This window comes from Lampetra fluviatilis, chromosome 71, assembly GCF_964198595.1.
Source record: "Lampetra fluviatilis chromosome 71, kcLamFluv1.1, whole genome shotgun sequence".
NCBI classification, from domain to species: domain Eukaryota; kingdom Metazoa; phylum Chordata; class Hyperoartia; order Petromyzontiformes; family Petromyzontidae; genus Lampetra; species Lampetra fluviatilis.
Genome location: NC_136345.1, coordinates 4617836 through 4640015, shown reverse-complemented (window position 1 = coordinate 4640015; position 22180 = coordinate 4617836). Strand labels below are relative to the sequence as shown.

The following is a 22180-nucleotide window of genomic DNA, read 5'->3' as shown; positions in this document are numbered from 1 at the left end:
CCGTCGTGAACCCCACCCAGTGACACAGACATCGTGAACCCCACCCACGTGGCCGTCGTGAACCCCACCCAGTGACACGGACATCGTGAACCCCACCCACACGGCCATCGTGAACCCCACCCACCCACGTGGCCGTCGTGTACCCCACCCAGTGACACGGCCATCGTGAACCCCACCCACCCACGTGGCCGTCGTGTACCCCACCCAGTGACACGGCCATCGTGAACCCCACCCACCCACGTGGCCGTCGTGTACCCCACCCAGTGACACGGCCATCGTGAACCCCACCCAGTGACACGGACATCGTGAACCCCACCCACCCACGTGGCCGTCGTGTACCCCACCCAGTGACACGGCCATCGTGAACCCCACCCACCCACGTGGCCGTCGTGTACCCCACCCAGTGACACGGACATCGTGAACCCCACCCACCCACGTGGCCGTCGTGAACCCCACCCAGTGACACGGACATCGTGAACCCCACCCACCCACGTGGCCGTCGTGAACCCCACCCACCCACCCACCAACCCACCCACCCACGTGGCCGTCGTGAACCCCACCCACCCACGTGGCCGTCGTGTACCCACCGCTTCATGCTCTTTCTCCAAGGCGGCTGTCGTGGGGTCCATCTCGGCGTAGGTCTGGACACACAGAAAAACATCACCACCATCAACATCACCACCACCAACATCGTCATCACCATCGCCATCACCACCACCACCACCACCAACATCACCACCACCATCATCACCACCATCGCCATCATCACCACCAACATCACCACCACCATCATCACCATCGCCATCAACATCACCACCACCACCACCACCACCATCGCCATCATCACCACCAACATCACCACCACCACCACCACCATCATCATCACCACCATCATCATCGCCATCACCACCACCACCAACATCACCACCACCATCATCACCACCACCATCATCACCATCGCCATCACCACCACCACCATCATCACCATCGCCATCACTGCCTCCATCACCACCATCGTCATCATCACTCGACAACAAGCGGGTGAACGGGTGAGCGACCGAGCGGCTGAGTGAGCGGCTGAGTGAGCGGCTGAGTGGTTGAGCGAGCGAGCGGGTGAGCAAGTGAGCGGCTGAGTGGTTGAGCGAGCGAGCGGGTGAGCAAGTGAGCGGCTGAGTGAGCGAGCGAGCGGGTGAGCAAGTGAGCGGCTGAGTGAGGGAGCGAGCGGGTGAGCAAGTGAGCGGCTGAGTGAGGGAGCGCCTGAGCGAGCGGGTGAGCGAGTGAGCGAGCAGCTAAGCGAGTGAGTGAGCGAGCGGCTGAGTGAGCGAGCGGCTGAACGAGCGGGTGAGCGAGCGAGTGGCTGAGCGTGGGAGCGGCTGAATGAGCAGGTGAGCAGACGGTTGAGTGAGCAAGCGGCTGAGCGAACCAAGGGGCTGAGCGAGTGAGTGAGCGGCTGAATGAGTAGCCGAGCGAGCGAGCGGCTGAGTGAGCGGGTGAGTGAGCGGCTGAGTGAGCGAGTGGCTGAGCGAGCGGGTGAGTGAGCGCCTGATTGAGCGAGTGGCTGAGCGAGCGGGTGAGTGAGCGGCTAAGTGAGCGAGTGGCTGAGTGAGCGGGTGAGTGAGCGGCTGAGTGAGCGAGTGGCTGAGTGAGCGGGTGAGTGAGCGGCTGAGTGAGCGAGTGGCTGAGCGAGCGGGTGAGTGAGCGCCTGATTGAGCGAGTGGCTGAGCGAGCGGGTGAGTGAGCGGCTGAGTGAGCGAGTGGCTGAGTGAGCGGGTGAGTGAGCGGCTGAGTGAGCGAGTGGCTGAGCGAGCGGGTGAGTGAGCGGCTGAGTGAGCGAGTGGCTGAGCGAGCGGGTGAGTGAGCGCCTGATTGAGCGAGTGAATGAGCAGCTGAGCGAGCGGGTGAGTGAGTGAGCTGCTAAGCGAGTGAGTGAGCGAGCGGCTGAGTGAGGGAGTGCTTGAATTAGCGGGTGAGCGATCGGGTGAGTGAGCGAGCGGCTGAGTAAGCGAGCGAGCGACCGAGCAAGTGGGTGAGCGAGCGGCTGAGCGAGGGAGCGCTGGAGTGAGCGGGTGAGCGAGCGAGAGAGCGAGTGAGCGAGCCGGTGAGCGATCGGGTGAGTGAGCGGCTGAGCAAGTGAGCGAATGGCCGAGCGAGAGAGCGAGCGAGCGGCTGAGCGAGCTGTAGTCTCCGCCGCCCCGCGCCAACCTTCTGCACGTGGTTGATCTCGTCATGTTTGCGCTTCTGGTTGCGGGTGATCTTGCGCTCGCCCGCCGGCTCCGAGCGCTCCCCCGGGTGGCGCTCACCGCCGGTGCCGCCGGTACCACCAGTGCCACCCCCGCCGGCGCTCTTTTGCTGCGCAGCCTCCTTCAGCGTCTGGGTGAGCGCCAGGCGGTCCTTGCCCACCCACTCGTCCAGACGGCGGTTGACTACGGGGAGAGGGGGTGGGTGGGTGGGTGGGTGAGTGAGTGAGTGGGTGGGTGGGTGGGTGGGTGAGTGAGTGGGTGGGTGGGTGAGTGAGTGGGTGGGTGGGTGGGTGAGTGGGTGGGTGGGTGAGTGAGTGAGTAGGTGAGTGGGTTGGTGAGTGGGTGGGTGAGTGGTTGAGTGAGTAGGTAAGTGGGTGGGTCGGTGAGTGGGTGAGTGGGTGAGTGGGTGGGTGAGTGGGTGGGTGAGTGGGTGAGTAGGTGGGTGGGTCGGTGAGTGGGTGGGTGAGTGGGTGGGTGAGTGAGTGGGTCGGTGAGTGGGTGAGTAGGTGGGTGGGTCGGTGAGTGGGTGAGTAGGTGGGTGGGTCGGTGAGTGGGTGGGTGAGTGGGTGAGTGAGTAGGTGAGTGGGTGGGAGGGTGAGTGGGTGGGTGAGTGGGTGAGTGAGTGAGTGGGTGAGCGGGTGAGTGAGTGAGTGGGTGGGTGAGTGGGTGAGTGAGTGAGTGGGTGAGTGAGTGGGTGGGTGAGTGGGTGGGTGGGTGAGTGAGTGAGTGGGTGGGTGAGTGGGTGAGTGAGTGAGTGAGTGGTGGGTGAGTGAGTGAGTGGGTGGGTGGGTGGGTGAGTGAGTGGGTGGGTGGGTGAGTGAGTGAATGAGTGAGTGGTGGGTAAGTGAGTGGGTGGGTGGGTGAGTGAGTGAGTGGGTGGGTGAGTGAGTGGGTGGGTGAGTGGGTGGGTGAGTGGGTGAGTGAGTGGGTGGGTGGGTGAGTGGGTGAGTGAGTGAGTGGTGGGTGAGTGAGTGAGTGAGTGGGTGAGTGGGTGGGTGGGTGGGTGAGTGGGTGGGTGGGTGAGTGGGTGGGTGGGTGGGTGAGTGAGTGAATCAGTGGGTGGTGGGTGAGTGAGTGGGTGGGTGAGTGGGTGAGTGAGTGAGTGAGTGGGTGGGTGGGTGAGTGAGTAGGTGAGTGAGTGGGTGGGTGGGTGAGTGGGTGAGTGAGTGAGTGGTGGGTGAGTGAGTGAGTGGGTGAGTGGGTGGGTGGGTGGGTGAGTGGGTGAGTGAGTGGGTGAGTGGGTGAGTGAGTGAGTGAGTGGTGGGTGAGTGAGTGGGTGGGTGAGTGGGTGAGTGAGTGGGTGAGTGGGTGAGCGGGTGAGGGGTGGGTGGGTGAGTGGGTGAGTGAGCGGGTGGGTGAGTGGGTGGGTGAGTGGGTGGGTGAGTGAATTAGTGGGTGAGTGGGTGAGTGGGTGAGCGAGTGGGTGGGTGAGTGGATGGGTGAGTGAATGAGTGGATGGGTGAGTGAATGAGTGGGTGAGTAGGTGAGTGAGTGGGTGAGTGAGTGGGTGGGTGAGTGGGTGAGTGAGCAGGTGAGTGAGTGGGTGAGTGGGTGGGTGAGCGGGTGGGCGAGTGGGTGAGTGGGTGGGTGAGTGGGTGGGTGGGTGAATGAGTGGGTGGGTGAGTGGGTGGGTCGGTGAGTGGGTGGGTGAGCGGGTGGGTCGGTGAGTGGGTGGGTGAGCGAGTGGGTCGGTGAGTGGGTGGGTGAGCGGGTGTGTGAGTGGGTGAGTGAGTGGGTGCGTGAGTGAGTGAGTGGGTGAGGGGTGAGTGGGTGAATGAGTGGGTGGGTGAGTGGGTGAGTGAGTGGGTGGGTGAGGGGTGAGTGGGTGAATGAGTGGGTGAGTGAGTGGGTGAGGGGTGAGTGGGTGAATGAGTGGGTGGGTGAGTGGGTGGGTGAGTGAGTGGGTGGGTGAGGGGGTGAGTGGTGAGTGAACGAGTGGGTGGGTGAGTGAACGAGTGAGTGAGTGAGCGAGAGTGAGCGAGCGAGTGAACGAGCGAGTGAGCCAGCGGGCGATGGACTCACATCCCACGTAGTGGACGTAAAACTCGTCCCTCTCCTCCTGCTCATTCACTCGCTTCTGGATCACCTCCGCCGAGTCTGGAGACACACGGAGACACGGAGAGACAGAGACACACGGTGAGACACACGGAGAGACACACGGAGAGACACACGGAGAGACACACGGAGAGACACACGGAGAGACACACGGAGACACACACGGAGAGACACACGGAGAGACACACGGAGACACACACGGAGAGACACACGGAGACACACACGGAGAGACACACGGAGAGACACACGGAGACACACACGGAGAGACACACGGAGACACACACGGAGAGACACACGGAGAGACACACGGTGAGACACACGGAGACACACACGGAGACACACGGTGAGACACACGGGGAGACACGGTGAGACAGAGACACACGGAGAGACACACGGAGACACACACGGAGAGACACACGGTGAGACACACGGAGAGACACACGGAGAGACAGAGACACACGGTGAGACACACGGAGAGACAGAGACACACGGTGAGACACACGGAGAGACACACGGAGAGACACACGGAGACACACACGGAGACACACACGGAGAGACACACGGAGAGACACACGGTGAGACACACGGAGACACACACGGAGACACACGGTGAGACACACGGGGAGACACGGTGAGACAGAGACACACGGAGAGACACACGGAGACACACACGGAGAGACACACGGTGAGACACACGGAGAGACACACGGAGAGACAGAGACACACGGTGAGACACACGGAGAGACAGAGACACACGGTGAGACACACGGAGAGACACACGGAGAGACACACGGAGACACACACGGAGAGACACACGGAGAGACAGAGACACACGGTGAGACACACGGAGAGACAGAGACACACGGTGAGACACACGGTGAGACACACGGAGAGACAGAGACACACGGTGAGACACACGGAGAGACAGAGACACACGGTGAGACACACGGAGAGACACACGGAGACACACACGGAGAGACACACGGAGAGACACACGGAGACACACACGGAGAGACACACGGAGAGACACACGGAGACACACACGGAGAGACACACGGTGAGACACACGGAGACACACACGGAGACACACACGGAGAGACACACGGTGAGACACACGGAGAGACAGAGACACACGGAGAGACACACGGAGAGACAGAGACACACGGTGAGACACACGGAGAGACACACGGAGACACACACGGAGAGACACACGGAGAGACACACGGAGAGACACACGGAGAGACACACGGTGAGACACACGGAGACACACACGGAGACACACGGTGAGACACACGGGGAGACACGGTGAGACAGAGACACACGGAGAGACACACGGAGACACACACGGAGAGACACACGGTGAGACAGAGACACACGGAGAGACACACGGTGAGACACACGGAGAGACAGAGACACACGGAGAGACACACGGAGAGACAGAGACACACGGTGAGACACACGGAGAGACACACGGAGACACACACGGAGAGACACACGGAGAGACACACGGAGACACACACGGAGAGACACACGGAGAGACAGAGACACACGGAGACACACACGGAGAGACACACGGAGACACACACGGAGAGACACACGGAGAGACACACGGAGACACACACGGAGAGACACACGGTGAGACACACGGAGACACACACGGAGACACACACGGAGAGACACACGGTGAGACACACGGAGAGACAGAGACACACGGAGAGACACACGGAGAGACAGAGACACACGGTGAGACACACGGAGAGACACACGGAGACACACACGAAGAGACACACGGAGAGACACACGGAGACACACACGGAGAGACACACGGAGAGACACACGGTGAGACACACACGGAGACACACGGTGAGACACACGGGGAGACACGGTGAGACAGAGACACACGGAGAGACACACGGAGACACACACGGAGAGACACACGGTGAGACAGAGACACACGGAGAGACACACGGTGAGACACACGGAGAGACAGAGACACACGGAGAGACACACGGAGAGACAGAGACACACGGTGAGACACACGGAGAGACACACGGAGACACACACGGAGAGACACACGGAGAGACACACGGAGACACACACGGAGAGACACACGGAGAGACAGAGACACACGGAGACACACACGGAGAGACACACGGAGAGACACACGGAGACACACACGGAGAGACACACGGAGAGACACACGGTGAGACACACGGAGACACACACGGAGACACACGGTGAGACACACGGGGAGACACGGTGAGACAGAGACACACGGAGAGACACACGGAGACACACACGGAGAGACACACGGTGAGACAGAGACACACGGAGAGACACACGGTGAGATACACGGTGAGACACGGTGAGACACACGGTGAGACACACGGAGAGACACACGGGGAGACACACGGTGAGACACACGGAGAGACACACGGAGAGACACACGGTGAGACAGAGACACACGGAGAGACACACGGTGAGACACACGGTGAGACAGAGACACACGGAGAGACACACGGTGAGACACACGGTGAGACACACGGTGAGACACGGTGAGACACACGGTGAGACAGAGATACACGGAGACACACGGTGAGACACACGGTGAGACACATGGAGACACACGGTGAGACACACGGTGAGACAGAGACACACGGTGAGACACACGGTAAGACACACGGGGAGACACACGGTGAGACACACGGTGAGACACAAGGTGAGACACACGGTGAGACACACGGTGAGACAGAGACACACGGAGAGACACACGGTGAGACAGAGACACACGGAGAGACACACGGAGAGACAGAGACACACGGTGAGACACACGGAGAGACACACGGAGACACACACGAAGAGACACACGGAGAGACACACGGAGACACACACGGAGAGACACACGGAGAGACACACGGTGAGACACACGGAGACACACACGGAGACACACGGTGAGACACACGGGGAGACACGGTGAGACAGAGACACACGGAGAGACACACGGAGACACACACGGAGAGACACACGGTGAGACAGAGACACACGGAGAGACACACGGTGAGACACACGGAGAGACAGAGACACACGGAGAGACACACGGAGAGACAGAGACACACGGTGAGACACACGGAGAGACACACGGAGACACACACGGAGAGACACACGGAGAGACACACGGAGACACACACGGAGAGACACACGGAGAGACAGAGACACACGGAGACACACACGGAGAGACACACGGAGACACACACGGAGAGACACACGGAGAGACACACGGAGACACACACGGAGAGACACACGGTGAGACACACGGAGACACACACGGAGACACACACGGAGAGACACACGGTGAGACACACGGAGAGACAGAGACACACGGAGAGACACACGGAGAGACAGAGACACACGGTGAGACACACGGAGAGACACACGGAGACACACACGAAGAGACACACGGAGAGACACACGGAGACACACACGGAGAGACACACGGAGAGACACACGGTGAGACACACGGAGACACACACGGAGACACACGGTGAGACACACGGGGAGACACGGTGAGACAGAGACACACGGAGAGACACACGGAGACACACACGGAGAGACACACGGTGAGACAGAGACACACGGAGAGACACACGGTGAGACACACGGAGAGACAGAGACACACGGAGAGACACACGGAGAGACAGAGACACACGGTGAGACACACGGAGAGACACACGGAGACACACACGGAGAGACACACGGAGAGACACACGGAGACACACACGGAGAGACACACGGAGAGACAGAGACACACGGAGACACACACGGAGAGACACACGGAGAGACACACGGAGACACACACGGAGAGACACACGGAGAGACACACGGTGAGACACACGGAGACACACACGGAGACACACGGTGAGACACACGGGGAGACACGGTGAGACAGAGACACACGGAGAGACACACGGAGACACACACGGAGAGACACACGGTGAGACAGAGACACACGGAGAGACACACGGTGAGATACACGGTGAGACACGGTGAGACACACGGTGAGACACACGGAGAGACACACGGGGAGACACACGGTGAGACACACGGAGAGACACACGGAGAGACACACGGTGAGACAGAGACACACGGAGAGACACACGGTGAGACACACGGTGAGACAGAGACACACGGAGAGACACACGGTGAGACACACGGTGAGACACACGGTGAGACACACGGTGAGACACACGGTGAGACAGAGATACACGGAGACACACGGTGAGACACACGGTGAGACACATGGAGACACACGGTGAGACACACGGTGAGACAGAGACACACGGTGAGACACACGGTAAGACACACGGGGAGACACACGGTGAGACACACGGTGAGACACAAGGTGAGACACACGGTGAGACACACGGTGAGACAGAGACACACGGAGAGACACACGGTGAGACACACGGTGAGACACACGGTGAGACACACGGTGAGACAGAGACACGGTGAGACACACGGTGAGACACACGGTGAGACACACGGTGAGACACACGGGGAGACAGAGACACACGGTGAGACACACGGGGAGACATGGGGAGACAGAGAGACACGGGGTGGGGGGGGTGGACACACGGGGGAGACAGAGAGACACGGGGAGACACACATGCGGACACGCGTGTGAGCTGCTATCACCCATGGTAACACCCATGGTAACACCCATGGTAACACCCATGGTAACACCCATGGTAACACCCATGCTATCACCCATGGTAACACCCATGGTAACACCCATGGTAACACCCATGGTATCACCCATGGTAACACCCATGGTAACACCCATGGTAACACCCATGGTATCACCCATGGTAACACCCATGGTATCACCCATGGTAACACCCATGGTAACACCCATGGTAACACCCATGGTATCACCCATGGTAACACCCATGGTAACACCCATGGTATCACCCATGGTATCACCCATGGTAACACCCATGCTATCACCCATGGTAACACCCATGGTAACACCCATGGTAACACCCATGGTAACACCCATGGTATCACCCATGGTATCACCCATGGTAACACCCATGCTATCACCCATGGTAACACCCATGGTAACACCCATGCTATCACCCATGGTAACACCCATGGTATCACCCATGGTAACACCCATGGTAACACCCATGGTAACACCCATGGTAACACCCATGCTATCACCCATGGTAACACCCATGGTAACACCCATGGTAACACCCATGGTATCACCCATGGTATCACCCATGGTAACACCCATGCTATCACCCATGGTAACACCCATGGTAACACCCATGGTAACACCCATGGTAACACCCATGGTAACACCCATGGTAACACCCATGGTAACACCCATGGTAACACCCATGCTATCACCCATGGTAACACCCATGGTAACACCCATGGTAACACCCATGGTAACACCCATGGTAACACCCATGGTAACACCCATGGTAACACCCATGCTATCACCCATGCTATCACCCATGGTATCACCCATGGTAACACCCATGGTAACACCCATGGTAACACCCATGGTAACACCCATGCTATCACCCATGGTAACACCCATGGTAACACCCATGCTAACACCCATGCTATCACCCATGGTAACACCCATGGTAACACCCATGGTATCACCCATGGTAACACCCATGGTAACACCCATGGTAACACCCATGGTAACATCCATGCTATCACCCATGGTAACACCCATGGTATCACCCATGGTAACACCCATGGTATCACCCATGGTAACACCCATGGTAACACCCATGGTATCACCCATGGTAACACCCATGGTAACACCCATGGTAACACCCATGGTAACACCCATGCTATCACCCATGGTAACACCCATGCTATCACCCATGGTAACACCCATGGTAACACCCATGCTATCACCCATGGTAACACCCATGCTATCACCCATGGTAACACCCATGGTAACACCCATGGTAACACCCATGGTAACACCCATGGTATCACCCATGCTATCACCCATGGTAACACCCATGGTAACACCCATGCTAACACCCATGGTAACACCCATGGTAACACCCATGGTAACACCCATGCTATCACCCATGGTAACACCCATGGTAACACCCATGGTAACACCCATGGTATCACCCATGGTAACACCCATGGTATCACCCATGGTAACACCCATGGTAACACCCATGGTAACACCCATGGTAACACCCATGGTAACACCCATGGTAACACCCATGCTAACACCCATGGTAACACCCATGGTAACACCCATGGTAACACCCATGGTAACACCCATGCTATCACCCATGGTAACACCCATGGTAACACCCATGGTAACACCCATGCTATCACCCATGCTAACACCCATGCTAACACCCATGGTAACACCCATGGTAACACCCATGGTAACACCCAGACCCAGGGTAGCGCGGTTCCACCTCAGTACCATCAAAACAATAAACATGTGATTCGAAGCTTCAGTGACTGCAGGGATCGATACCCTTTGGATCTTTCGCTAAAGTCCACGTAGGTAGACAAACACAACAAATCACGACGTTTCGATCGCAACACACAAGCAATCCTCATCGGGTGGAACGACCGGCAGTCACGAAAGCTTCAAATGAAGACTGGACCCGCCGCTACGGGGAGGGTTTCCACCAGAGGTGGGACAAAGTCATTGTTATGCAAGTCCAAGTCGAGTCGCAAGTCATCAAATTCATGACTCGAGTCTGACTCGAGTCCAAGTCACATGACTCGAGTCCACATCTCAGAGGTGGGACAAAGTCATTGTTATGCAAGTCCAAGTCGAGTCGCAAGTCATCAAATTCATGACTCGAGTCTGACTCGAGTCCAAGTCACATGACTCGAGTCCACATCTCAGAGGTGGGACAAAGTCATTGTTATGCAAGTCCAAGTCGAGTCGCAAGTCATCAAATTCATGACTCGAGTCTGACTCGAGTCCAAGTCACATGACTCGAGTCCACATCTCAGAGGTGGGACAAAGTCATTGTTATGCAAGTCCAAGTCGAGTCGCAAGTCATCAAATTCATGACTCGAGTCTGACTCGAGTCCAAGTCACATGACTCGAGTCCACATCTCAGAGGTGGGACAAAGTCATTGTTATGCAAGTCCAAGTCGAGTCGCAAGTCATCAAATTCATGACTCGAGTCTGACTCGAGTCCAAGTCACATGACTCGAGTCCACATCTCAGAGGTGGGACAAAGTCATTGTTATGCAAGTCCAAGTCGAGTCGCAAGTCATCAAATTCATGACTCGAGTCTGACTCGAGTCCAAGTCACATGACTCGAGTCCACATCTCAGAGGTGGGACAAAGTCATTGTTATGCAAGTCCAAGTCGAGTCGCAAGTCATCAAATTCATGACTCGAGTCTGACTCGAGTCCAAGTCACATGACTCGAGTCCACATCTCAGAGGTGGGACAAAGTCATTGTTATGCAAGTCCAAGTCGAGTCGCAAGTCATCAAATTCATGACTCGAGTCTGACTCGAGTCCAAGTCACATGACTCGAGTCCACATCTCAGAGGTGGGACAAAGTCATTGTTATGCAAGTCCAAGTCGAGTCGCAAGTCATCAAATTCATGACTCGAGTCTGACTCGAGTCCAAGTCACATGACTCGAGTCCACACCTCTGCTACACTATTACACTACACTATACACTACACTATACACTACTATACACTATACACTACACTATACTATATACTACACTATACACTACACTACACTATTACACTACACTATACACTACACTACACACTACACTATACACTACACTATACACCAGAGGTGGGACAAAGTCATTGTTATGCAAGTCCAAGTCGAGTCGCAAGTCATCAAATTCATGACTCGAGTCTGACTCGAGTCCAAGTCACATGACTCGAGTCCACACCTCTGCTACACTATTACACTACACTATACACTACACTATACACTACTATACACTATACACTACACTATATACTACACTATACACTACACTATACACTACACTATTACACTACACTATACACTACACTACTACACTACACACTACACTATACACTACACTATACACCAGAGGTGGGACAAAGTCATTGTTATGCAAGTCCAAGTCGAGTCGCAAGTCATCAAATTCATGACTCGAGTCTGACTCGAGTCCAAGTCACATGACTCGAGTCCACACCTCTGCTACACTATTACACTACACTATACACTACACTACACTATACACTACTATACACTATACACTACACTATACTATATACTACACTATACACTACACTATTACACTACACTATACACTACACTACTACACTACACACTACACTATACACTACACTATACACCAGAGGTGGGACAAAGTCATTGTTATGCAAGTCCAAGTCGAGTCGCAAGTCATCAAATTCATGACTCGAGTCTGACTCGAGTCCAAGTCACATGACTCGAGTCCACACCTCTGCTACACTATTACACTACACTATACACTACACTATACACTACTATACACTATACACTACACTATACTATATACTACACTATACACTACACTATACACTACACTATTACACTACACTATACACTACACTACTACACTACACACTACACTATACACTACACTATACACTACACTATACACTACACTATTACACTACACTATACACTACACTATTACACTACACTATACACTACACTACTACACTATACACTACACTATTACACTACACTATACACTACACTACTACACTACACACTACACACTACACTACACTATACACTACACTATACACTATACTATATACTACACTATACACTACACTATACACTACACTATTACACTACACTATACACTACACTACTACACTATACACTACACTATTACACTACACTATACACTACACTACTACACTACACACTACACTACACTATACACTACACTATACACCAGAGGTGGGACAAAGTCATTGTTATGCAAGTCCAAGTCGAGTCGCAAGTCATCAAATTCATGACTCGAGTCTGACTCGAGTCCAAGTCACATGACTCGAGTCCACACCTCAGAGGTGGGACAAAGTCATTGTTATGCAAGTCCAAGTCGAGTCGCAAGTCATCAAATTCATGACTCGAGTTTGACTCGAGTCCAAGTCACATGACTCGAGTCCACATCTCATAGGTGGGACAAAGTCATTGTTATGCAAGTCCAAGTCGAGTCGCAAGTCATCAAATTCATGACTCGAGTCTGACTCGAGTCCAAGTCACATGACTCGAGTCCACACCTCAGAGGTGGGACAAAGTCATTGTTATGCAAGTCCAAGTCGAGTCGCAAGTCATCAAATTCATGACTCGAGTCTGACTCGAGTCCAAGTCACATGACTCGAGTCCACACCTCTGCTACACTATTACACTACACTATACACTACACTATACACTACACTATACACTACTATACACTATACACTACATACTACACTATACACTACACTATACACTACACTATTACACTACACTATACACTACACTACTACACTACACACTACACTATACACTACACTATACACCAGAGGTGGGACAAAGTCATTGTTATGCAAGTCCAAGTCGAGTCGCAAGTCATCAAATTCATGACTCGAGTCTGACTCGAGTCCAAGTCACATGACTCGAGTCCACATCTCAGAGGTGGGACAAAGTCATTGTTATGCAAGTCCAAGTCGAGTCGCAAGTCATCAAATTCATGACTCGAGTCTGACTCGAGTCCAAGTCACATGACTCGAGTCCACATCTCATAGGTGGGACAAAGTCATTGTTATGCAAGTCCAAGTCGAGTCGCAAGTCATCAAATTCATGACTCGAGTCTGACTCGAGTCCAAGTCACATGACTCGAGTCCACACCTCTGCTACACTATACACTACACTATACACTACACTATACACTACTATACACTATACACTACATACTACACTATACACTACACTATACACTACACTATTACACTACACTATACACTACACACTACACTATACACTACACTATACACCAGAGGTGGGACAAAGTCATTGTTATGCAAGTCCAAGTCGAGTCGCAAGTCATCAAATTCATGACTCGAGTCTGACTCGAGTCCAAGTCACATGACTCGAGTCCACATCTCAGAGGTGGGACAAAGTCATTGTTATGCAAGTCCAAGTCGAGTCGCAAGTCATCAAATTCATGACTCGAGTCTGACTCGAGTCCAAGTCACATGACTCGAGTCCACACCTCAGAGGTGGGACAAAGTCATTGTTATGCAAGTCCAAGTCGAGTCGCAAGTCATCAAATTCATGACTCGAGTCTGACTCGAGTCCAAGTCACATGACTCGAGTCCACACCTCTGGTTTCCACACACATCTGTTAGAGCCTTTAACGGACTGCGAGACAAGAACGGCTCCTACACCTCATCGAGTCGCTCACCTTTCTGAAGATATGCCACGACAACACGGTATTTGCGACCACATCTACACTCGCCTGAGATGTTGACTACCTCGCCTGAGATGTTGACTACCTCGCCTGAGATGTTGACTACCTCGCCTGAGATGTTGACTACCTCGCCTGGTCTACAGGAGGTCGTGGGTCATGCTGTTAATTTGGAGTCTGTGTCTCTCTCTCTCCCCGGGTTGAGATGTTGACTACCTCGCCTGAGATGTTGACTACCTCGCCTGAAATGTTGACTACCTCGCCTGAGATGTTGACTACCTCGCCTGAGATGTTGACTACCTCGCCTGGTCTACAGGAGGTCGTGGGTCATGCTGTTAATTTGGAGTCTGTGTCTCTCTCTCTCCCCGGGTTGAGATGTTGACTACCTCGCCTGAGATGTTGACTACCTCGCCTGAAATGTTGACTACCTCGCCTGAGATGTTGACTACCTCGCCTGGTCTACAGGAGGTCGTGGGTCCTGCTGTTAATTTGGAGTCTGTGTCTCTCTCTCTCCCCGGGTTGAGATGTTGACTATCTCGCCTGAGATGTTGACTACCTCGCCTGGTCTACAGGAGGTCGTGGGTCCTGCTGTTAATTTGGAGTCTGTGTCTCTCTCTCTCCCCGGGTTGAGATGTTGACTACCTCGTCTGAGATGTTGACTACCTCGCCTGAGATGTTGACTACCTCGCCTGAGATGTTGACTACCTCGCCTGGTCTACAGGAGGTCGTGGGTCCTGCTGTTAATTTGGAGTCTGTGTCTCTCTCTCCCCGGGTTGAGATGTTGACTATCTCGCCTGAGATGTTGACTACCTCGCCTGAGATGTTGACTACCTCGCCTGGTCTACAGGAGGTCGTGGGTCCTGCTGTTAATTTGGAGTATGTGTCTCTCTCTCCCCAGGTTGAGATGTTGACTATCTCGCCTGAGATGTTGACTACCTCGCCTGGTCTACAGGAGGTCGTGGGTCCTGCTGTTAATTTGGAGTCTGTGTCTCTCTCTCTCCCCGGGTTGAGATGTTGACTACCTCGTCTGAGATGTTGACTACCTCGCCTGAGATGTTGACTACCTCGCCTGGTCTACAGGAGGTCGTGGGTCCTGCTGTTAATTTGGAGTATGTGTCTCTCTCTCCCCAGGTTGAGATGTTGACTACCTCGCCTGAGATGTTGACTACCTCGCCTGGTCTACAGGAGGTCGTGGGTCCTGCTGTTCATTTGGAGTCTGTGTCTCTCCCCGGGTTGAGATGTTGACTACCTCGCCTGAGATGTTGACTACCTCGCCTGGTCTACAGGAGGTCGTGGGTCCTGCTGTTCATTTGGAGTCTGTGTCTCTCCCCGGGTTGAGATGTTGACTACCTCGCCTGAGATGTTGACTACCTCGCCTGGTGTATACCACCTCCTCCACCACCACCTCAACCACCACCATCACCACGACCTCAACCAACTCCACCACCACCTCCATCACCACCACCTCCACCACTACCACCACCACTACCACCTCCACCACCCCCTCCAACACCACCACCTCCAACACCACCACCTCCTCCACTACCACCACTACCACCTCCACCACCACCTCCACCACTACCACCTCCACCACCAGCACCTCCACCACCACCATCACCACCATCCCCATCACCACCACCACCACCTCCACCACCACCTCCACCACTACCACCTCCACAACTACCACCTCCACCACAACCACCACCACCTCCTCCACTACCACCACTACCACCTCCACCACCACCTCCACCACTACCACCTCCACCACCAGCACCTCCACCACCACCATCACCACCATCCCCATCACCACCACCACCACCTCCACCACCACCTCCACCACTACCACCTCCACAACTACCACCTCCACCACAACCACCACCACCTCCTCCACTACCACCACTACCACCTCCACCATCACCTCCACCACTACCACCTCCACCACCACCATCACCACCATCCCCATCACCACCACCTCCACCACCCTCACCACTACCAACACCTCCACCACCACCACTACCACCACCACGACACCGCGAATACTCACGCCAAGCCCCGTCAGCCCTCCGACACAGATAGACTCCTCCGACGTCCACCCTCGTCTCCACCTCTCCTCCACCTCCACCACCTCCACCACCTCCACCACCACCACCACCACCCGTAGCCTCAGCGTCTCTCCCCATCACCGCAGGAGTCGCGGCGTCTCCCGCCATAGCCGCCGCTGTCGCTCCCGCCGCTGCCGCCGTAGACGACGACGACGACGACGTGGTGGACGATGTTGACGAGGTGGACGATGATGAGGAGGTTGTTGAGGTGGTTGTTGTTGTGGTTGAGGTGGTGGTGGTGGTGGTGGCGGCCGAGGAGAGAGAGACGGCCGCCATATTGGTGGGGGGGGGAGTGAGCGCGCGCGCAGACTTCTGTCTGGAACCGGATGTTGGTGTGGGGGGTAGGGGGGCGGGGCGGGGCGAGAGAGGGGGGCGTGGTTTAAGGGGGCGGGGCGGGCGTGGCTGGAGGGGCGGGGCGAGGTAGAAGGCGTGGTTTAAGGGGGCGGGGCGTGGCTGGAGGGGCGGGGCGAGAAAGGGGGCGGGGCAAAGGGGGTTGTGCCCGATAGGGAGTTGGACCCCTATAGTTTAACATGGGGAGTGGGACCCTATAGTTTAACATGGGGAGTGGGACCCTATAGTTTAACATGGGGAGTGGAACCCTATAGTTTAACATGGGGAGTGGAACCCTATAGTTTAACATGGGGAGTGGGACCCTATAGTTTAACATGGGGAGTGGAACCCTATAGTTTAACATGGTGAGTGGGACCCTATAGTTTAACATGGGGAGTGGAACCCTATAGTTTAACATGGGGAGTGGAACCCTATAGTTTAACATGGGGAGTGGGACCCTATAGTTTAACATGGGGAGTGGAACCCTATAGTTTAACATGGGGAGTGGAACCCTATAGTTTAACATGGGGAGTGGGACCCTATAGTTTAACATGGGGAGTGGGACCCTATAGTTTAACATGGGGAGTAGGACCCTATAGTTTAACATGGGGAGTGGAACCCTATAGTTTAACATGGGGAGTGGAACCCTATAGTTTAACATGGGGAGTGGGACCCTATAGTTTAACATGGGGAGTAGGACCCTATAGTTTAACATGGGGAGTGGAACCCTATAGTTTAACATGGGGAGTGGAACCCTATAGTTTAACATGGTGAGTGGAACCCTATAGTTTAACATGGTGAGTGGGACCCTATAGTTTAACATGGGGAGTGGAACCCTATAGTTTAACATGGGGAGTGGAACCCTATAGTTTAACATGGTGAGTGGGACCCTATAGTTTAACATGGGGAGTGGGACCCTATAGTTTAACATGGGGAGTGGGACCCTATAGTTTAACATGGGGAGTGGAACCCTATAGTTTAACATGGGGAGTGGGACCCTATAGTTTAACATGGTGAGTGGAACCCTATAGTTTAACATGGGGAGTGGAACCCTATAGTTTAACATGGTGAGTGGGACCCTATAGTTTAACATGGGGAGTGGAACCCTATAGTTTAACATGAGGAGTGGGACCCTATAGTTTAACATGGTGAGTGGGACCCTATAGTTTAACATGGGGAGTGGGACCCTATAGTTTAACATGGTGAGTGGAACCCTATAGTTTAACATGGGGACCCTATAGTTTAACATGGGGAGTGGGACCCTATAGTTTAACATGGGGAGTGGGACCCTATAGTTTAACATGGTGAGTGGGACCCTATAGTTTAACATGGGGACCCTATAGTTTAACATGGGGAGTGGGACCCTATAGTTTAACATGGTGAGTGGGACCCTATAGTTTAACATGGGGAGTGGGACCCTATAGTTTAACATGGTGAGTGGAACCCTATAGTTTAACATGGGGACCCTATAGTTTAACATGGGGAGTGGGACCCTATAGTTTAACATGGGGAGTGGGACCCTATAGTTTAACATGGTGAGTGGGACCCTATAGTTTAACATGGGGAGTGGGACCCTATAGTTTAACATGGTGAGTGGAACCCTATAGTTTAACATGGGGACCCTATAGTTTAACATGGGGAGTGGGACCCTATAGTTTAACATGGGGAGTGGGACCCTATAGTTTAACATGGTGAGTGGGACCCTATAGTTTAACATGGGGAGTGGGACCCTATAGTTTACCATGGGGAGTGGAACCCTATAGTTTAATATGGGGAGTGGAACCCTATAGTTTAACATGGTGAGTGGGACCCTATAGTTTAACATGGGGAGTGGAACCCTATAGTTTAACATGGTGAGTAGGACCCTATAGTTTAACATGGGGAGTGGGACCCTATAGTTTAACATGGGGAGTGGAACCCTATAGTTTAACATGGTGAGTAGGACCCTATAGTTTAACATGGGGAGTGGGACCCTATAGTTTAACATGGGGAGTGGAACCCTATAGTTTAACATGGGGAGTGGGACCCTATAGTTTAACATGGGGAGTGGAACCCTATAGTTTAACATGGGGAGTGGGACCCTATAGTTTAACATGGGGAGTGGGACCCTATAGTTTAACATGGGGAGTGGAACCCTATAGTTTAACATGGGGAGTGGGACCCTATAGTTTAACATGGGGAGTGGAACCCTATAGTTTAACATGGGGAGTGGGACCCTATAGTTTAACATGGGGAGTGGAACCCTATAGTTTAACATGGTGAGTAGGACCCTATAGTTTAACATGGGGAGTGGGACCCTATAGTTTAACATGGGGAGTGGAACCCTATAGTTTAACATGGGGAGTGGAACCCTATAGTTTAACATGGGGAGTGGGACCCTATAGTTTAACATGGGGAGTGGAACCCTATAGTTTAACATGGGGAGTGGGACCCTATAGTTTAACATGGGGAGTGGAACCCTATAGTTTAACATGGGGAGTGGAACCCTATAGTTTAACATGGGGAGTGGGACCCTATAGTTTAACATGGGGAGTGGAACCCTATAGTTTAACATGGGGAGTGGAACCCTATGGTTTAACATGGGGAGTGGAACCCTATAGTTTAACATGGGGAGTGGGACCCTATAGTTTAACATGGGGAGTGGAACCCTATAGTTTAACATGGGGAGTGGGACCCTATAGTTTAACATGGGGAGTGGAACCCTATAGTTTAACATGGGGAGTGGAACCCTATAGTTTAACATGGGGACCCTATAGTTTAACATGGGGAGTGGGACCCTATAGTTTAACATGGTGAGTGGGACCCTATAGTTTAACATGGTGAGTAGGACCCTATAGTTTAACATGGGAACCCTATAGTTTAACATGGGGAGTGGGACCCTATAGTTTAACATGGGGAGTGGGACCCTATAGTTTAACATGGGGAGTGAGACCCTATAGTTTAACATGGGACCCTTATAGTTTAATATGGGAACCCTATAGTTTAACATGGGGAGTGGGACCCTATAGTTTAACATGGGACCCCTATAGTTTAATATGGGAACCCTATAGTTTAATATGGGGAGTGGGACCCTATAGTTTACCATGGGGAGTAGGACCCTATAGTTTAACATGGGTCCCCTATAGTTTACCATGGGAACCCTATAGTTTAACATGAGATCCCCTATAATTTACCATGGGAACCCTCTTCGTTCACCCTGCGTGTTATCTCTAATCAGTACGATCACCATCACCATGGTATATCCACTGCTGTATGGAGATCACTGTGGTGATGGTGACGATGGTGGTGGTGATGGTGGTGGTGATGGTGGTGGTGATGATGATGGTGGTGGTGATGGTGGTGGTGGTGATGGTGGTGGCGGAGTTGGGGGTGATGATGGTGGTGGTGGTGATGATGGTGGTGATGGTGATGGTGGTGATGGTGGTGATGGTGGAGGTGGTGGTGATGATGGTGGTGGTAGTGATGGTGGTGGTGGTGGTGATGGTGGTGGTGATGGTGGTGGTGATGATGGTGGTGGCGGAGTTGGTGGTGGTGATGTTGGTGGTGGTGATGGTGGAGGTGGTGGTGATGATGGTGGTGGTGGTGATGATGGTGGTGGTGGTGATGGTGGTGGTGATGGTGGTGGTGATGATGGTGGTGGTGGTGATGATGGTGGTGGTGATGGTGATGGTGGTGATGATGGTGGTGGTGGTGATGGTGGTGGTGGTGGTGATGATGGTGGTGATGATGGTGGTGGTGGTGGAGTTGGGGGTGATGATGGTGGTGATGGTGATGATGATGGTGGTGATGGTGGTGATGGTGGTGGTGATGATGGTGGTGGTGGTGGAGTTGGGGGTGATGATGGTGGTGATGGTGATGATGATGGTGGTGATGATGGTGGTTGGTGATGGTGATGGTGGTTATGTCTCTACCCTCCGTGTGTTCTCTGTCTCTCAGTGCCATCATCATCATCATCATCACCACCACGACCAGGGTCCATCCACTGCTAGATGAAGATCAACGTCACATCCCCATGGTCTGCCCACTGCTTTGCTGCCATGGATTATGGATGAAGGGTCGGTGACCGAAACGTCTAATAGATGTTGACGCAATATTCACACAAAAAAACACCGCAAACATGATTTTTTAAAATGTGTTTATTTATTTTAAAAGAACGCAATCACGACGACCTCAGCTGACAACGCTGTTGTCACCATCATCACTCCCCACGAGAGAGAGAGACACGCAGAGAGAGAAGCCGGTGTGGTGGTCCAGGTGATGGTGGTGATGATGGTGATGATGGTGATGATGGTGATGGTGGTGATGGTAGTGGTGATTATGGTGGTGATGGTGGTGGTGATGGTGGTGGTGATGGTGGTGATGATGATGGTGGTGATGGTGGTGATGGTGGTGATGATGGTGGTGGTGGTGATAGTGGTGATGGTGGTGATGGTGGTGGTGATGGTGTTGATGGTGGTGGTGATGGTGATGATGGTGGTGGTGGTGGTGATGGTGGTGGTGGTGGTGTTGATGGTGATGATGGTGATGATGTTGATGGTGCTGGTGGTGATGGTGGTGATGGTGGTGATGGTGGTGGTGGTGTTGATGGTGGTGGTGGTGATGTTGATGGTGATGGTGGTGTTGATGGTGGTGATGGTGGTGATGGTGGTGGTGGTGATGGTGGTGGTGGTGTTGATGGTGGTGGTGGTGATGTTGATGGTGGTGATGGTGGTGATGGTGGTGATGGTGGTGATGGTGGTGATGTTGATGGTGCTGGTGGTGATGGTGGTGATGGTGGTGATGGTGGTAATCAGGCGGTGTGGTTTGCCCAGCTGGGGAAGGTGTCCAGGCTGAACATGGCTCTGCCCCACGTGTTGATGATGGTGATGATGGTGGTGGTGATGGTGGTGATGTTGATGGTGCTGGTGGTGATGGTGGTGATGGTGGTGATGGTGGTAATCAGGCGGTGTGGTTTGCCCAGCTGGGGAAGGTGTCCAGGCTGAA

At 53.7% G+C, this 22180-nt stretch overlaps 2 protein-coding genes across 4 annotated transcripts in view; both read right to left on the bottom strand.

Moving 5' to 3' along the window:
- The window catches only part of KAT8 (lysine acetyltransferase 8), a 32605-nt gene extending 15454 nt beyond the window's left edge, over nucleotides 1–17151 (bottom strand). Inside the window, exons 1-5 of one of the 3 annotated variants that reach the window (XM_078883544.1) lie at nucleotides 16906–17151; nucleotides 16810–16875; nucleotides 4263–4337; nucleotides 2203–2423; nucleotides 588–641 (exon numbers count right to left, since the gene is read on the bottom strand). In XM_078883544.1, coding sequence (XP_078739670.1) covers nucleotides 588–641; nucleotides 2203–2423; nucleotides 4263–4337; nucleotides 16810–16875; nucleotides 16906–17143 — 654 coding nt within the window. In that variant the 5' untranslated portion in view covers nucleotides 17144–17151. Of the gene's footprint in view, nucleotides 1–587; nucleotides 642–2202; nucleotides 2424–4262; nucleotides 4338–16809 lie in introns of all 3 variants that reach the window. The other 2 variants (XM_078883543.1, XM_078883545.1) reach the window with 2 other exon arrangements.
- Nucleotides 17152–21821: 4670 nt separating this feature from the next.
- Nucleotides 21822–22180, bottom strand: part of SLC13A2 (solute carrier family 13 member 2) — a 38516-nt gene continuing 38157 nt past the window's right edge. The window contains exon 13 of the mRNA XM_078883553.1: nucleotides 21822–22180. This exon is cut by the window's right edge and continues 1288 nt beyond it. The gene's annotated coding sequence lies outside the window, so the exon portion shown is untranslated.